The sequence below is a fragment of the Crotalus tigris genome, unplaced genomic scaffold, assembly GCF_016545835.1.
Source record: "Crotalus tigris isolate CLP2741 ecotype Arizona unplaced genomic scaffold, ASM1654583v1 scf7180000018040.1558517, whole genome shotgun sequence".
Lineage (NCBI taxonomy): Eukaryota > Metazoa > Chordata > Lepidosauria > Squamata > Viperidae > Crotalus > Crotalus tigris.
In genome coordinates this window covers 570,784-583,995 of record NW_024096790.1, presented here as the reverse complement: position 1 = coordinate 583,995, position 13,212 = coordinate 570,784, and the positions used below count along the sequence as shown (strand labels likewise).

The window sequence follows — 13,212 nt, the reverse complement described above, 5'->3', positions numbered from 1 at the left end:
TTGATATTCCGACCTTTAGCAAATATCCTCATGGGAACAGTAAAGCCTGTTGCAATTATAGGTTTCTTAAAGTAAAATGTTCTTGTCTACATATTGGATGAGCCCCTTATCTAAACTTTCCTGTCAGGTAGAGCAATAATCCTCCAGTCTTCATCCTTTTCTAACTCATCCATCCTTAGTGACAGTAACTGTTAGTGTTTGGATATATTGCCAATTCTTCCAGAAATCAAAGCTCAGCATTGTCATGGCCAATTAACTTTTTATATGCCAATAATAGTTTCAGCAGGCTTGTTGGATGCTCAGTCAAGACTGGATATTCTGTTATGCAATTAGAACTTATCAAGTATTACTTTACACGTATGCAAACTCTCTGTGTTACTACATTCCTTGTGTATTATTGAATTCATGATAGTCATGATTACATAACCTAGGGACTACCTACATTTGGTACTTTGGGTGAAGGGAAGGAGGTAGAAACAGTCATTTTAGTAGCCTCGAAGAGCAATGTTGTTGTAGATGCTCATCCAAACATGCAGCAAATATAAGTTTAGAAATGCCATCTCCTCTCGTTAAGTATCTGCTATATTGTCTTTGATTCATTGCCACATCTAAAGAAGGTAGAGGCCAAAATGTTTAATTTCTGTTGTGTTATATTGCTTTGGCAAACTTATGGATAAAGTTTAAAATACTTAATTTCTCAAAATGTTCTTCTGTGTGAACAATGTTTCTTCTAAGTTACATAAAACCTTTGCTATCCAGATTGAGAAGCTGCAAAATCAGATAGAAAAGGAGAAACAAAGTAATCAAGACTTGGAGGCTTTAAGTGAAGAACTCTTGAAAGAAAAGCAAGATCTTAAGGACACAATGGAGGCTTTAAAAGCTGATCAAGAAAGACAGGTAGAGATGCGGGTTTTGCCAATGCTATTCCTAAAATATAACCAACTGGGTGTTAGAAAATTGTTGGCTTACAGATATAACAGAAGGAGAAACATGTTTTTGCTGAATTCAAGGACTGAGCAGGCTAAAAACAGAAAGCAGTTCATCCTTTTATTTTCATACTCATAATATATTTAAATTGGTTGAAATGTTGGTGTCTCCAGGAACCGTCTTTCTGGTTGAGTTACCTCAGTATAATGATTTAGAATGATTATTAAGAGATGTCACATCAGCTGACATTGCTAAAGGTGTAAATGAGTTGCATGACATTGAGAGAACTGTAGCACCAGCCCTGCTGCTATTTTAAATGGTTTCAATTATTAATTGATATAAAAAACTGTGTTAGAGATCAAATCATTGCCCGTTCAGTAAATAGAGCAGAAGTTATGGACCTGGTACTTTTTGAAGTGCAACACTATAGTAAGGTTGGTTCTTCAGAATTCTTTGGATTCTAATAAGAATGTTGGTTGTGTTTAATTTTATTTCATTTTTTTTAATTCATGCCTTTAGATCATTTATTCTTTTAACTTTGCCAAGCTTAGTCTTCCATGTGCCATAGTCCTTAGCAGATGAGCATCTGCTTTAGTCAACTAAGGCTTTCCTATTATGTTGATTAATAAATAAAGAAGGCATAGACTATGTTTCAAGCCTTGGTTGTACCAATGCAACAGACAGCATTCCCTGTTAATAGGACAATACTGCTCAGTTTTCATATAGTTTGGCCAGCGTGCCATAAGCAGTGTCATCTGCCAGGGATAGGGGCAGAAGAGGCAAAATGAAGATCATAGCAGTATAATAGAAACCCTGCCCCTCTAAATATACATTTACCTTCCACACACATACAGTATGCAATAGTGGTGAATATCTGTAGCTTGGTTGTAGGGTGAGGTGAAGGTTTGTTCTCTGAGCTTGTGAGTTGATTTCGGAACATTTTGTTACCAGGCTAGGTAACATCTTCAGAGGAGTTTAAACTCCTCTGAACTCCCCCTAAATTCTGCAGAAGATGTTACTTAGCCTGATAATGAAATGTTTAGAACCAATCCACAAGCTTGGAGAACGAACCTTTACCCTCACACACATGAAATTGCGTGGTTTCAGATACATTGCCGGGACCACCATCTTTTATTTATGTATTAAATTTGTTTGCCACCCATCTCACCCTGAGGTGATTCTGGGCAGCTAACAATCTCACTTATTTTGACATCCTGTTCCATAGAGGACACCACTGACCATAAAGACAGCAAAGCCCACTTTTATCTCAAGGACACTCTCACTGCGTCCCCATACGACCCTCAGCCATTCCTCTAGCATTTGTGCTATAGACATGTTCCAGTTGGATAAAGACAAATGTCATATGACTTATTGTGTTAGCTGTCATTTAAAAAATAGAGTAAAAGTATTGATCAACAATAACTTTTTTTTCTCAAATGCATTTTGCTGTAATGTAGTTTAAAACAATCGATTTCATTTTATTAACCCAGATTCTCTACTACCTAACATGAAACATTCAACAGTGCATATTTGGTATATAATGGATCATCTTTTTTTTGTTTTGATTCCAGATAAAAGACCTAGAAAAAGAAACTGAGCACTTGAATCAAGTGGTTGTCTCTCTAAGACAGAGATCTCAAGTCGGTACAGAAGCCAAAGTGAAAAACATTGAAATAGAAAACAAAATACTTCATGAGGCAGTTAGTGAGAGCAACAGCAAGCTCAGTAAGCTTGAATATGAGAAAAAGCAGTTGCAAAAAGATTTTGAGCAAGTTAAAGAAAAAGTAGAAAGAGTAGAAGAAATAGATAAAGAACTTCATCGGCTAGAAAGGGAGAATGAACAGTTTGCCCAAAAAATTGTAATCATGAAAATTACTACTGAAAAAGTAGAAGTACTTGAACAAGAAAACAAGGATCTGGAAGTAGAAAACAGAAAGCTGAAAAAGTCTCTAGATACATTGCACAATGTTTCCATCCAGCTGGAAAATTTAGAAAAGGATAATAAACAGCTAGATGATGAAAACTTGGAGCTCAGGCAAATTGTAGAGACTACGAGATTCACCAGTACAAAATTAGACCAGATAGAGGCAGAAAACAAAGAGCTAGAAAAGGAAAAGGAGGAACTTCAAAAAAACATAGTCATGCTGAAGGTTCTGCTCAAGAAATCAGAAAGGTTGGAGCTTAGTTACCAGAGTATGAATGCTGAGAATCAAAGACTGCAGCAAATTCTAGAAAATAGCAATAAAAAAGTTCAACAGTTGGAAAAAGAACTCCAGGGTGTTGAAGATGACAACCAAAGTCTTCAGAGACAATTGGAGGAATTGAAGATCTCAAGTAAGCAGGTGGAATGGTTGGAAAAGGAGAAGAAATTACTGGATCAGGAAATGTTTCAATTGGATAAAGACAAAAAGATGCTGGAAAAAGAGACAAAGAGACTGTGGCAGCAAGTAGAGCTAAAAGATGCAAATCTGGATGAGAATACTATAAAATTAACAGCAATTGAAAAGGAATACAAGATTTTAGAAAGAGAACTTGCTAGAGTCCGAGATTCATCAAATAAGATGAAGGAATTTGAAAAGAACAATAAAGATCTACAGAAGCAAGTTACTATTGATCAGAGAACTCTAGCTACACTAAGAGAGGTAAGCATAATTTCCCTGCCTACAATCTAGATGAGGAATTAGGAAACCAGGATGCAGTGATTAATAGCTTTACAACTTCCTCAAAAATAGGATGAATTGTAGGCAGTCATCGTGGTCATTGACTGTATAATCCATGGAAGCCAATTGTTGATTTAAATACACCACAGCAAAGGCACAGATTTATCTTACACTAAAGTTCAGTTTAGTTTATTATGTTGTAGTATATACAAGCCTTTTGCAAATTCTTTATATGGTGGGACATAATCAGTCTTTTTATGAATCATGGGTATTTCAGATAGGTCAGATTATTATCTTATACAATCAAGTTAATTTTAATATATTCAAATGTTTCCTAACTGATAACACTCCCCTTTATTTGAATGAAATGACAAATTTCAGTAGACTTCCTCATTTAATCATTGCTTGGCATGGAACAGCTGCTTTATTTTAGGAAAAAATCATAAGTATTGTATAGAAGCTGAGAGATGACAATTCAAATTATCATCATGTTGATTATCAGCATGAAGATCATGTTGCAAAAACATCTATTGCTCTTCAGATATGTTGAGCTACAATGGTTTGTGAGAACATGAAGTCCAATAGATTTGGAAAGAACCAGATATCTGTAGAAGATGTCTGAGTAAAACCATTGTGTAAGTAAGATTTCATGAGAATACAGCTACATCTAAAACCTTGATTAAAACATTTTGATTTTTGTTACTTCATAGTAAAATTATGTACATGTTCACCACATTTTTTTCCTAGCAACCTTGGAAGTTATTTGTTTTGTCATCATTGTTCCTATTTGCAGGATTTAGTCCTTGAGAAGTTGAAAAGCCAGAAGTTATCTAGTGACATGGATAAATTGGACCAGGAACTAGAGAAGATGGGATTAAACAAGGAACTGCTTTTGCAGGATGATAACGGCAACAGTGATAAGTGAGAAGATAGTTTGTTTCTGAGCCTGTATTTTTCTGTATTTTAACTTCTGTTCCTTTAGTCTCCTCCAGGTTTTTAGGCATATATGCTTCTTCGCCATTGGAAGTTATATTTGTCAGGTAGCTGGAAGAAAGTCCCTAGTCTAATTTAAATATGTTAAGCAGATGGCTTTCTCATTTAAACAAATGGACTACTGTTGGCAACAAAACTACCAGTTGAAAAGCATGTGGGGCCATCTTGCAATTCATTGTGCATTGAAGGTTAAATTGTTGGAAATTAAAATATTTTTTTCTTCCAACATTTATCTTTTTATTTACTATTGAAACCAATTTGCATAGATTTAGGTGTGTGACCATTGGAAAATTTTGTCAGATAATAAGTTTCTGTAGAAGCATTCTTTCTTCCAATCACTGCTTGAAGAAATGTGAAAGCTTCTTTGGATAAAGGATTGTAGTTAGTTTGTGGATAGTGGTCCAGATACCACATTACAACAAATGGACGGGGCCAAAATAAAAGCAAGAGGGTCCAGAACAAAAATAAATTTAAGTTTAATAAATGTGTAAATCAATTACGATCAAATTATTCAAACACATGTACACTTAATACTCTCCCCTTGTATCAATTAAAAATTCTAATCTTATTGCAACCCTTATGGGTATACTGGAAGTTGTACCCAGGGATTTCTGATCTGACATGCCATAATCACTATCAGAGATGCTAGTACTTTTTCCCATCCTGGCTTGTCTCTGGGCTAAGCCCCTTTGCATGGGACAAACTTTACCCCTAATCTAATGCTTGCAATTCTATATATTGTTCGTTGATTGTATTCATTGATTTTCACAGATGAGAAAATAAAATACTGATATAAAGTGAATCTTAGGCACTGAGCTAATATTTGCAAAACGTGGTCTTTGTGCTTTTGTATATTGTCAATTACTAACATGCTGTGCTCAATATCCTCCAGGAAATATAAAATCTTGGAAAGCCAAACTGAATGTATTCTAAAGACAACACTAGCTTGTAAAGAAGAGAAAATTGTTGCATTGGAGGCCAAACTGCAAGAGTTTGTTAACTTAAACCAACAGTTACAGAACGAACTAAACATGGTAAGACAAAAACTCAGAAACAATGCTCAGTAGTAGCAAGTGACCCATGACAGGTCATCTGTGAAATAATGCAAACCTTGATATATACAGAAGTTCTTCATCCTGATTTTAAAAAAGTGCTTTTGACCCTGTGCTTTCTAATCTATGGATGAAGGTCTCTGTTTTTTGTGTATGGCTTAGATGTCTATTCAGTTTTATTTTACAATTACCTAAAAGGGTTTCTCCTAAATAATTATCTGTAATTTGGAAGGGGGATCACCTTACATTTATTGAAAATAGAAGCTGCACTGTTCAAAGAGAAGGAAAGGTTAGGAGGTACTAATTATGAAAACAAGTGCCTAAAAATAGGAGGCGCTGCTAGCATTTCTTCAAGGAGCAATGGAGATGAACATGCTAAGCTCTGCTCTCTTATTGCCTTCCACATGTAGAAAGTGAATATTTACAATGGATAATTTTTCTATTTATGGAAACTTTGCTCATGAATGAACTGAATCCTTAGCTGAATATTCTGGTAATCCATAGTAGAGAGGTTCTCCGTTTCAGATATTTACTCATTTCTACACATGGAGGAAAAAGAAAAGAGAATTGATTAACATATGAATGGAACAGGACTAACATTTTATGGATTCTTACCTCCAAAGTAAGAACTTCAATCTCATTGGGATTTAGCAACAGAGTTTGCAGTTCAGTATTCCAAAGATCACGTTTCCAGTTTCTACTACAGTTTACCTAGTGTAAGCTGCTTAAATAAATCTATCCTTGGTACTGCAGTAGTTTAGGCACACTTGCTTGGCTATTAAAAGTCTTATACTTACCAAGCCCAGATTTTTGATAACCTTTCTGAGTGAGTCATTACTTTGTGCATGAAAATATGGTTTGTATGTAGAAGCTCAATTAATTTCACTGATGCCGATGCCTTGTTTTATTTGCAGAGAGTTTTAATCAGTAGTCATGATTTCAGTTAGTATTATGTTCTTTTTTCTGGCCTTGCCTAGTTTTGGCTGTGGCTCTGGTCAGTAGATGGATGGATGGATGGATGGATGGATGGATAGATAGATAGATAACACACAAAAACAAACACACATATACATACACACATGTGTGCACGCACATATACACAAGCCCCTGTATAGATGGGTAACATATATGCACTTCTTTTGGAGAGAAAATCTCCAGAATTGATTTCAGTGGAAGTTGATAAAACATAGTTGACCATGTAGGGTTTTGGTCTGTATTTGTGAAGTTTCTTTCCTATCTAATGCTGCTTTTGTTGGAGGATTATCTTAAATTTTGTGTCATCTTTTCAAGTAAATATTGCACATGATACAACCTTTGCCTACATTTACAGATGAGGAAGCAGAAACAAGAAGAGGGAACTTTTATGCAGAAGCTGAATCAACCATTGGAAAATTGTCAGACGGAAGCAATGATGGAGCTTCTCAAAGTGAAGGACAGAGCTATAGATCTAGAAAGAAATGTAAGATGTCAGCTGTGTGTGCTTATTTCCATTTTAGGTTACAAACAATTCACATCTTTTAATTCATTATTTGTTATATTTGAACAGGTCTTTGAGTTGATTGAGTGGTGTCTGCTTACTCCATGCATCTGTGGTTCTGAACACATTCTGCACTAAACATTTTTATATAATCTTTCCTTTCAGAAGCATATTATAATATATGAATATATCATTCATATGAATAATACTTAAAATTATTTTCCTAATTGTGTTTCACCATTCTAAACAATTAACCTTTCTTTCAAGTTGGCGATCAATGAAGTTGCCTAGATAAAAAGGACAGAGAAGGCCTTTCATGGGGTGGTAGCGTTTTTCATAATGACTGGATTTACTTTGCAGAGAATGCTGGACCATTTTTATGGTGGCTGTTTGTTCAAGAAGAGAAATGGACAGTTTTGTACAGCCTCACTCTAAGTTTACTGCCAGACATACGACAGTTGTGAACGCAGTTGCCAGTAGACCACAGGCATAACCAATAGCCATCCTCCTGTGCAGATTGCAGGTGCTGCCATTTGAAAAGCCACCAAATGAGAGATGCTCTCTGGCATAAACATAACAACAGTTAACTCTACCTCCCCCCACCCAATCTCCCACTCTTGTGGGATATAGAGCAAAACCTCAACCATTTCAGATCTTAAGGTATATTTCAAGGAGAAGCTGGACTGAGGGCAGGAACTACCATAAATCATTTCATATCTTCTAAAGAATGTAGAGATATTAAAAAGAGAATTCCTAGCTCACCATAAAAGTAGTCCAGCATCCTCTGTAAAGTTCTTGTAAATCCAGTCATCTTCCATAGCAATTTTACAAAAAGGAAAAAAAAGATAAGAATATAGGCAAGCGAAACAGGTACAGTCTCAGTGGCTGATGGACAGAAGCAGACGTGTTTCTTCTTTGCTGAATTGAACTTCCAGAGATACTGGTGTGGCATTCCTGTGACTTTTTATTCCTTCACCGGTATCAGAAGTCAGAATGTTTCCTCTATTGCTCTGCTGTCTTAGAACAATTCGCTTTTATAGCCAAATATTCTTTCCAGTAACAGAAAAAGAAAGCAAACCCTGCAAGTTCTTTCTGCTCTGAATGATACAGCATTTATATATAGCAGACTATGTGAGCATTTTATTCTCTCCTACTTACCAGTTTTTTTTTTTCCTTTCAGAATGCATCCCTGCATACAGGGATACAGCTTCTTAAGGAGCAACAAGCATGTTTGGAACTGCAGAATGGCTCCCTCAACAGTCAGATCCTGACCCTACAGAAGCAAAATGCTTTCCTTCAAGAGCATAACACTGCAATGCAAACACAAACAGCTAAACTCCAGGTCAGAAGAAATCCGTCTGAAAATTTCTAGCTGGTTTGTTTTAGAGGAAGGGGAAAATAACTATTTTCTATCATTAATCCAAATTACTTTCAATATCAGTGTGATGTATCTTCCTTTCCCAACCTGCAAAGGAATAAATTTGAGGTTTTTTTGAGAAAATTGGAGACTGTTTGGATTTGATGTGTTAAGACACGTTATTTTGCTTTTTCTAAGGGCAAAAAAGAAGTCAAAAGTAAAAAAGAAAAACATATATTAAAAATGGAGGGAAATTGTATTTAAAATTATCTTTCACTAAATGGAGTTTATGGGTGTTCTGATTAAATTCCATGCAATGTACTTCTAATAGTTGGAAGTAAGCCAGTTGTGGTAAGAAAATTCTTAAAGAGGTAGAGCAGAGAGAGGTATGGTAGGAAAGACGAGCAATAAGCATATGTTTTAATAGACAACTTCAGAACTGGAACGCTCTTTGTAATAGTAGATTTGTCATTTTCTTTGAGAAACTATAGGTGGAGAATTCTACACTAAATTCCCAGAGTACATCCTTGATGACCCAGAACACCTTACTCCAGAATCAGCAGCTGGCCAAGGAGAATGAATATGACAACCTGCTGAAGCAGAAAGAGCAGCTCAAAGCAGAATATGAGTCCCTTCTTCAGGATCATGAACACCTTGTGTTGCTGCACGAACGGCAGTCTACAGAATATGAAACACTAATAAAACAGCACAGCAACCTAAAAGCCTTGCACAAAAATCTTGACTTGGAGCACAAAGATCTAGGGGAAAGGTACAGGGTTTTACTTCATAGTAGAGGCTTGTCTCCAACTAATAACAACAGATGGTGGGAAGAAGCTTATCATATGATGAAATTAAACATCTGAGTTTTATTATCATTACAGCCAGTGATGTTCAGATGATGTCTCTAAAGCAGACGTGTCAAACTCGCAACGTTGCATGACGTATCAGAACTTTTTCCCCATTGCCGGCAATGGGATGGGCGCGGTTTCCTTGTGATGCGTCCAGCCCGCAGGCCGGCAGTTTGGCACCCCTGCTCTAAAGCATAAGTTCTTAAGTACAATAAATATCATTCAGAAACTTATATTGTTTTGAAAGGGAGAATGAATATTTTTATAAAGCATCACTATTGTGCCCTCTTTTGTTAAATTGGATTTGTTTGAAAATTTCATACAATGTATATCATTTATATACCCAGATATATTTGGATTATATATACATAATGTAAACAAAATTCAATACAGGCATTCTTCGATTTACAACAGTTCATTTAGTGACCTTTCAAAGTTACAACGGCACTGAAGGAAGTGACTTATGACTGGTTTTCATATGACCTTTGTAGCATCCCCATGGTCACATGATCAGCATTTAGACACGTGACAACTGGCTCATAGTTAGGACGCTTGTGGTGTCCCAGGGAGGTCATGTGATCGCCGTTTGCAACCTTCTGACAAGCAAAGTCAATGGGGAAGCCAGATTCACTTAGAAACTGTGTGACTAACTTAACAACTGCAGTGATTTGCTTAACAACTGTAGCAAGAAAGGTCGTAAAATGTGGCAAAATTCACTTAACAAATGTTTCACTTAGCAACAGAAATGCTGGGCTCATTTGTAAGCCGAGGACTACCGATAGTTTGTGTTCTATTGATTTGAATGGGAACAAACAAAACATGCTTAAAAATGCTTAACTTTGGGTGAAATGGTAGGGAAGGAGAAAAGAATAAAAATTATTGTTAAAAAGAAATCTTGTTTAAGCTTTCTGATTGTGGGCAACCCAATCATCATATTCATTCAAAATATCTTAATAAAGCATGGGTATTGTCCCCTGTTTTGTTCAGCTGAATTAGTCTGAAAATTTTATAGAGGTTTTATAATGTGTTTTAAGGCAAAATTGTACATATATATTTGTTTCATACAGATACAGCAGTTTAATAGAACATAAAGTCAAACTGGAAGAGATGGAGATGATTTTAAAGACAGAAAAGGATGTTTTACAACAGGAGAAGAGAACAAGTGCAACAGTCACTGCAGAGAACCAGAAGCTGAGAGAAGAACTAGAAAGGTATCTATTTTCAGAAATGATGTAGGCTGATGATGAATATTAATGGGATAATTTGGTTGACCCATATCACTGTTAGGAATGTATACAAAAGACTGCCTATTAGTTGAGCATCCATAACATTTATGCTACAGTGGTTGCACTTGCTTACAACACTGGAAGTTTTTAAGAAGAGACTGGACAACCATTTGTCTGAAATGGTATAGGGGGCTGGACTAGATGACCTCCAAGGTCCCTTCCAACATTATTATTATCATCATCATCATCATCATCATCATCATCATTATCATCATCTATCTGGATATGGAGGAGAATGTTACATTATATTAATTCATTCACTGTGTAGTTTTAAAAAGTCTTGAACTCTAGTATAAATCTGCTTTCCCAGTTGTGGGAAAGGACCTTCTACCAGACAATCCTTAGGCTGTGGAATGTTCTCCTAAACACTCCAAATCCTTTGAAAATGGCAACTCCCATCTTTTTAATCTTCTGTTAGTTGAATTGATCTTGATTTTAATAATACTGATTTTAATTTTGCATGGATTTTAATTGCATTGGTTCTGTTATGCTTTATCATTTGCATTTTTAATTCCTGAAAGTCACCATGAGCGTGTTATAGAAAGGCAGTATCACAAGTTCACAACAAAAAAAATTATTTTAAAAAAATATATTTTTAAAAATCTAGATAAATCCATTTTTTACATATTAACACTTGCCCCGTACCCCCTTGCTTTGGCCTCTTGATCTTTCCTCGAGCCACAGTAGAAATTAGGAAAGTTCTAAGTAATATTAAATATTGTGGGACTGAAGAAATACAAACATAACAGAACCCTACTACAGTGAAACATATTTTACTGTATTAAGGGTGCACATTTGCATCAAGACATTGTCCCTCAAACAATGGACTAAGTTGATTGTGTCCAAAATAGTCTGGTGTTTGGTTTACAATTTAATTATTTCTGACAATTTATGCATTGGAATATTGATGCATTTGGGCAATGATTCCATTGCACAACTTTATGTTATTGTAAATTTTACATCAGTTTGTAATTTGATACAAAAGACTAATTTGGTTTTAACAAATTGGGAAGTAACAGACACCCCACCCATATAACCTCTCTTAAATCAAGGTTTAGTATAGTATTTGGTTTTAAATCCTCAAATAACAACAATAGTATTTCTCAATAGGACAACATATAATTAGGGAATTTATTTTATTAAAATAAAGAATGAGAAGCCATAACAAGCAACTCTTGTTGTCACCCTTTCATATTAAGTTACTTTGATATTAAGAACTATAATAGGATATTAAGAAATTGAAAAGGATATTCAAATTGTTAGAATACAAATATATCTGTCAAATAAATTTAAAAAACAATGGATTAAACCACTGTTTTAGTTCTTGAGTTTACCACAATTTAAATCCTACAGAAGTCCCAGAATTAATAGTACTGTTGTGCATTTGAATGGGAGTGTCTTTCTTTTCTATTTGAGGATGAATAACTCACACACCAAACTTAAGGCTGAGTACGAAGGGCTTCATATTCACACTAAGGAGCTGAAAACATCCTTGAATAATTCTCAACTAGAGCTGAACCGTTGGCAAGCTCGTTATGATGAGCTGAAGGAACAGCACCAGACTATGGATATCACCTTAACCAAATTGGACAACCATTGTGAGGTAAGTTCTAAGGATTATGAAAATCCAAAAATATTACAGCCTTGGGAAATGTCTCTGCAAATCAACAGACATAGTGTGCATAATCTGTTAGAACTGATTTGCTCTTAAACCCATGGGATAGGATTAGAGTTCATGTTAAATCCTTAAAAAAATTGAATTATGAAAGAAAGAGATCTTTAAAGTTAGGTGTCAGTAGGGAGAAAAATCTTTGTAACCCTTCCTAGAATTGCTTTTACTTTTTCTAGGCTAGCAAAAGAGGAGAATAAGAATTCAACTCCATACAGATAGTTCTTGACTTACAACCACAATTGGGACTGTAATCTTGGACACTGAGCAACGTGACCACAATCCCAGAACTTGTAGTTGTGGTCATTAAGTAATCTCACAGGCTATTAAGCAGACAGAGTTCCAGATAAGGAGTGGGGGGTGCTCGGGGCATGAAGGAGACCCTGGGAGGTTCTGCTCTGGAGCTGAAAATGCTTCCCGCTCAACTCCAAGCAAGATTTTCAGCTCTCAAGCAGAGAGACATTTGTACATGGTCTGATCCTGGACTCCCCAGGCCTCCCCTGAAGCATCCTGCACTCCTTTCCTTATTATGCTGCCTCCCTACTCTCTGCTTAGATTTCAGCTTCCTCTCATCTCTGAGGGCTAGCTGAAAGAACTACTTGCTGATAAGATGCAGCTCTGCTGTATGAATGGAAGGGAACTCCTTCAGCAGTTCAAATCTTCAAGATTTGAGCTCTGTTTCTGCACCTCACTAAAGGATTTTAATTCCTCACTGTGAACAGAAAGGAACTCCTTCAGTGGGGTTCAGGAATAGATCTTGTTTCTGCATCCTGACAAAGGAGTCCCGCTCTCCTCTGCAAGCTGTTCTTTTAACCAGGCCCCAGAGAGTAGAAGGTATCTTTTCAGCAGGCAGCAGCAGCTTGCAAACTTCCCTGTTGGCTTCCCCATTAGTCAGTGGGGCAGAGAAGATTGCAAATAGTTTCAGGGTGTTGGCAACTGGTTG

General features: G+C 36.1%; 1 protein-coding gene across 4 annotated transcripts in view; it reads left to right on the top strand.

Moving 5' to 3' along the window:
• Positions 1 to 13,212, top strand: part of CCDC88C (coiled-coil domain containing 88C) — a 99,322-nt gene that overhangs the window by 71,863 nt on the left and 14,247 nt on the right. For all 4 annotated transcript variants that reach the window (XM_039346948.1, XM_039346950.1, XM_039346952.1 and 1 more), the window contains 9 exons: positions 760 to 897; positions 2,499 to 3,569; positions 4,381 to 4,508; positions 5,473 to 5,614; positions 6,963 to 7,091; positions 8,290 to 8,451; positions 8,958 to 9,235; positions 10,382 to 10,525; positions 12,017 to 12,203. In XM_039346948.1, coding sequence (XP_039202882.1) covers positions 760 to 897; positions 2,499 to 3,569; positions 4,381 to 4,508; positions 5,473 to 5,614; positions 6,963 to 7,091; positions 8,290 to 8,451; positions 8,958 to 9,235; positions 10,382 to 10,525; positions 12,017 to 12,203 — 2,379 coding nt within the window. The remainder of the gene's footprint in view (positions 1 to 759; positions 898 to 2,498; positions 3,570 to 4,380; positions 4,509 to 5,472; positions 5,615 to 6,962; positions 7,092 to 8,289; positions 8,452 to 8,957; positions 9,236 to 10,381; positions 10,526 to 12,016; positions 12,204 to 13,212) is intronic.